Source organism: Telopea speciosissima, chromosome 7, assembly GCF_018873765.1.
Source record: "Telopea speciosissima isolate NSW1024214 ecotype Mountain lineage chromosome 7, Tspe_v1, whole genome shotgun sequence".
NCBI lineage: Eukaryota > Viridiplantae > Streptophyta > Magnoliopsida > Proteales > Proteaceae > Telopea > Telopea speciosissima.
Window position 1 is genome coordinate 55065376 of NC_057922.1, and position 5644 is coordinate 55071019.

The 5644-nt window shown below is 38.8% G+C and overlaps 1 protein-coding gene across 1 annotated transcript; it reads right to left on the reverse strand.

Moving 5' to 3' along the window:
- Positions 1-800: 800 nt before the first annotated feature.
- Positions 801-4407, reverse strand: LOC122666945 (laccase-17-like). Its single transcript, XM_043863070.1, has 6 exons — positions 4272-4407; positions 3814-3965; positions 3468-3712; positions 2657-2785; positions 1591-2562; positions 801-988 (listed from the first exon to the last, which is right to left on the reverse strand). Exons 1-6 carry the CDS (start codon positions 4401-4403, stop codon positions 858-860), a joined length of 1761 nt encoding a protein of 586 aa, XP_043719005.1. The 5' UTR covers positions 4404-4407; the 3' UTR covers positions 801-857.
- Between the last annotated feature and the right edge of the window lie 1237 nt (positions 4408-5644).

Below are 5644 nucleotides of genomic sequence, written 5' to 3' on the forward strand. Positions count from 1 at the left end.
CATAGACCACACTCCTGGACAGAAAACTACTTCCCAGTTATCATATTTAAATTTGGATATCCACATCTTCTATACCTTTGAATTGAGATACTTAATTAGGTTAAGTATATGACCATTTCAGATTAAGTTTTTCCTTTTGATTTGTCTTGCCCTTTGCTGATGGCAGTGCCAAGTTAAATTTGTATTTTTCTGTTTGAGTATGACTAGACATAAATCCTATACTTTCATTAGAGGTGTCAATCGATCGGTTTGGGCCGGTTTCAGTGTGGATATAGTGAAACCGAAAACAAACTAATAATGAAAGTTTGGTTTTGGGTTTACATCGGTTTCTTATATTTATTTGCTATCGGGTCGGTTTCAGTTTCGGCCCGATTTGAGTTTGGTTTACCATACAAATTTACAGAAAATCTATAAAAAAAAAAAAGAAAAAGATTTTTAATGGGTTTCGGGTTGTTAATGGTTTCTTATCGGGATAGATCGGTTTAGTTTCGATCCGAGTTTTGAACCGGTTTCTGTTTGGTTTTAGGTTCTTTCGTTTTTCGGCTTGGTTCAATTTGATTTTGGGACTGTAATCCCCCAAATCGAAACCAACCCAATAAGACTTCGGTTTGGATCGGGTTATTTCGGTTTGATTCGGGTTGACTACAGTTGAGAAAGATAAACGTGTGAAATATCAAAGAATTGGATAATTAAGGTTTCTTACATAAACAACGAAATTTGCCTCTATTTCCTCGCTTGAAAAGCAAAACAAACTCTTTGGGTTAAGGGTGAGGAGAACAAAAACACAAAGAGCAAAAAAAAGAAAGAGTGATACAGTGCGACAACAAGATATGCTCCTACGTATATAGCTCTGAAAGTTAACACTTGGGAAGATCAGACGGCGGGGGAGGCAGTTTCTGATTAGGGAGCTTGCCATCCAAAACAATCCAAGCCATCCTCAAGCCCCAGCTGGTGTGAACCTCCAAATGACAGTGCATAAACCAAACACCTATTTAAAACAGCAATCAATCAATCTATTAAACCATAATAATTAAATCAGTTCCCCTTATATACGTTTTTGGAGAAATAGATTCTGTGGGGAGAGCGTGTGGGGATTTTTATCTCCTCGAGTTCCTGCTCGGCTCAGTTCCTCAGTTCCTCTAACAAGGGGCCTGAAATGATCACCCTACCCTTGCCTAAACACTCTGCCTGGGTAAGGTCCACCACCCCCTATTAGAGGAACTAGGGAACTAAGTCAGGCAGGAAACTGGAGGAGATAATTTTTCAAGCGTGTGGTCAGCGCCCAGACACAGAGGAGGGCAAAATGACCGACCCACCCTCATGAAAGGTGGAATGCCCATCCTATTGATGTTTCTGTGTGTGCTTCCATTGACCCCACATGCACAAGAGCCACCTCCTGAGCTCAGATCAAGTCCTTATATGAGGACCGATCTTGGGACCCCCATGCTACCCACATGGAATCCACTGCCCCCTCAGTGGGTCCCCTGGATTCCATATAGGTAGTTTGGGGGTCCCAAGATCTGCACTCCCACCTCCCCTACAAAGAACTCTTCCCCTAAAATTAATTAATTGCATGTGTAGGTGACCAACCTGGATTATCTGCAAGGAAGCGAATGGCAACCCAACCACCAGAAGGTATACCTATAGTGTTTCTCTCAACAGGATCAACAAGATTGAAATTGGTTGGATCTTTGTTTGGATCAAAGTTACCAAACCCTTGCCCTACCACAAAGAAGTTGAAGCCATGGAGGTGAAGAGGGTGGCTTTCTGCACCAAGGATACTAGTGTCTTGCATTATTAGCTCCACCCTAGTGTTGAAAGGTAACACCACCAACTTAGTGCCATTATTCACCAATGTATTGTTTGGTGGAGTGCCTGTGTAATTGAAGGGAACAGGACTTGTGGTTGGAAAATCTGTTGTATAGACACTCTTTGATTGTCCAAAGAAATGGGCTTGAAGTAGAGCTGTGGTTGGAAGTACAAATGAGACATTATTCACTGAAGCTGCAAATTTGGTCCTATTAGTTGGGCCTTGACAGATCTGGTTCTTTGGGCACGGGGTCGTCCCTAAACCGATCGTAAAGAAGAACCGCTTATCTACGGTTTGTGGGACATTAGCTGGGAATTGAGCCGTGGCTAAACTACGGAATTTTTTCGCAAAATTGGCTGCAAATGAAGTGTCATTGATGCTTGGGAGGATTGTTTTCTTGAAGAGTTGAAGCTTCTTTATTGAGCCAACAGAGGAAGTTAAGGGGGATTCATACTCAAGTAACCCTATAGTGGTGGAGTTATCAAATGTACCAACTCCTGTAACATAAGGTCTAGCAGCCATAAAGAATGTTGCATTTGGGTAATTAGGTTTGGTTTTGAGTAGAACATTTGTGGTTTGTCCAGGAGCAATGAGAATAGTTTCAGTTTCAAAAGGTTTTAGGTAAACTGCATCAGCTTCAACAACTGTGAGATTGTGATTTGCTATGCTAAAAAATAGCTCTTCATTGAGTCCTGCATTGATCAAACGTAGGAGATATGTCTTGCTAGGCTTCACCTTCAATTTGAATGTATCTGGTAATAAGAAAGGTTTTATTAATTAAGGTTTAATATATAGAATGGAATATATCCAATTAGATAACAAATTTATTTTGTAGTTGTTTGGTACCTTTAGTGGAGCAGTTGTAGGAGAGTCCAGGGAGTCCATTGATAGTGTAAGCATCTGATACATTGGGTCCACCTCCAGTCTGCATTGCCTGATTGATCACTGCCTCAGTGTCCACATTCCACCACTCCCCTGAAAATTCAAAACACCAAGTTCATGATGTTATAGTGTGAATTGATAATAAATAGGTGAATTTTGTTGTAATTTTACTTTTTTAGCCCCTTGTCTTATTTTCAAAAGTTATTTAATGTAGGGGTAATCTTGTCATTTCACATGGACAATGACAGCTTTTGAAAATGACATAATAATAAGGAAGAAAGTTCTCTGTGGGGAGAGTGGAGTCCGGAGCCTCTCTAGCGCGCCAGTTAGTGCAGTGCACGTCAGACGGCTGGAGCTATTTAGCACTTGCCCCAAAGATAGCTCCAGTCGTCCGATGTGCGCTGCACTCACTGGCGTGTTGGAGAAGATTTTTTCGCGGGGGAGTGTACCGCCCACATCAGACTTAGGGCACGAAATGATCATCCTGCCCCCCATGAAAGGTCGAAATCCTACCCCATGATGCCAACGCACGCATAGGGGTTACGTTCCCCCACAGAGAACACCAACCCTAATGATAAATCACTTTCAATTTATTTTGAAAACCCTTTTTTAATTCTGCATTTAATAAATTTTGGAATAAGATTAGGAGAAAAAATATATATTAAAATCTTGTTGTAACCAACCTTGGTAATTACAACAAGATTTTCCCTAAATAAAAAGAGCATAAACTATAACTACTAAAATATAAGCATTAATTGGATTAGTAGTTCATTACCAAAGATGAGTGGCACTTCCTTGTATGGTTTGGTAAATGGGTAAGGGACATTGTGTTTGGGGAGAATGATAAGAGGTCCATAAACTGTTGACCTTAACCATGAGACATGGGCATGCCAAAAGAGAGTCCCTCTTTGTCCAATAATGGTGAAATTGTATACATAAGACTGCCCTGTTTGTATGGGACATTGAGTCACATATCCTGGCCCATCTGCCCATGCACTTCGAAGCTGTCGAATTCCATGCCTGAAATTTGGTCATTCATACCAAAATGTTTAAATATATAAAAATCCATTTATCAAAAACAGAAACTAATTAAGCACATTAATTAGCTTTCAATGCATTACCAATGGATAGTTATATTGTTTTGAACATGGTTAACAACCCTAATAAGCAGCTGGTCACCCTCTCTTGCCACAATCCGAGGCCCAGGGAATTGTCCATTCACAGTCACAATGCTCTTTGTATGACAAAGTCTTGTTACATTCTGCAACTTGATCTACAAAATTGGAATTCAACAAATACAATTTTATCAAGGTAAAAAATAGAAATTCAATACCTATCACAGTACTTTTATAAACCATTGTAGTACACTTTCCTCGGCGTTTATTAAAAAACACCCTTAAAAAAGTACATACTGAGACATACTTAAAAAAAGGCCATTGTAGCCTACGATGGCATTTTTGTTTACCTATAGCAGCATTTAAAAACGCTGTCATAGGCCTAGTTTCTTGTAAGTGAAAATCAAAAAATAAAAAAGAGCAATAGAGTTATAAGATGCAAAGGCTTCATATATAATACATACATCAAATTTGTAATTCCTAGTTATGCTTGCATGAACTCCAACAAAGAAGAGCTCCAAAACAAGCAACAAAGAGATCAATGAGAGTAGAAAAATTCTCACAAATGCTGATAATGGAAGAATAGAAGAACCCATCTCTCTCTCTTTCTCTCTTTCTCCAAAGTTTAAGACTTCACTCTCATTGATGAGAATGGCTATGACTTGTTAGTTGGTTTTATAATAAGGAGATCAAAAGATGGAAGAAAGGCGTTGTTGGGTAGTCAATTAACCAACCATTAAACTTAAGAGTGATGTCAAAGTCAAAAATATTATATTTGACCAATCTTTCATTTTCTGTCAAAGCTTAGTATCAAGGAAAAGAGAGATCTTCATCTTAAAGGCATAACGTGGTGTGATTTTAGAGACCTTCAACTTCTCCAAACTTGTTCCTTGTGATCTAGGCAAAAATCAAACAGATATTGTTGTGTACAGTGACATTTTACTGTTCACTGATGTTGTTGTTATATAGACAGCAAAGAAGCAGAAGCTTGGGTTAGGGTACAGGCAACGTCAAGCCATACATGTAACTATAATTAAGGTTCATTTTTATGGTTGGATTGGAATCATGGCCAACATATAGTACAAGTTTTCAAATCTGAGTCTCTAAACAGTCACTTATGAAGTATGGTAAGTGGGGCTGATTTGTTCTTTGAAGACAGTGAGGTTACAACAAAGTTGGGTTGGAAATTTGTCAACTCTCCACAAAATCTCATTTGAGATTAATTTACCAAGAAAATATAAAATGTTTTGTGGGTTTGGTCAGATAGTGCCACATTTAGAGTTAAGCCCATGAGGTACCTCTTTTGCATGCCAAATAGAAAGTGGTTTGGTTAGCAATTAGTGAACATTTTATCTTTTTATATCACAAGGAAATGGTCCACTGTGGTGTAATCCATCCAATTATAAATTTTTTTATATAAATAAAGGAAGGACAAAGTTGTTTTCCTCCACCCATAGAGGATGGTTCATCCACCATCCACCCACCATTCTAGGGTTCACAAACCCCTCTTAGGCTTTTAGTATGTTCCAAAATACCCTCCCAATACCCATTCCTGCCCTCTCACACCCCTCGGTGAAAGGGATTGCGGATGGAAGGAAACTTGGTCCATAAAAGAAAGTATAAAAATATAGTAAAACCTTCGATAAGCTTAATGCAAAAAATGACAAATTGTTGGTTATATAACACCATAAGTTAGAACGGTTCCTTAAGTATTAATAGTAGTAACAACCAATACAACCTCAGCTCAGTGGGTCCTATTGTCCAAGTTATCATTCACATTTTATCTTATTTAGAATCATGCACTTTTGCTTTTGTTCCAAGGGAGGGAAACAGTTTG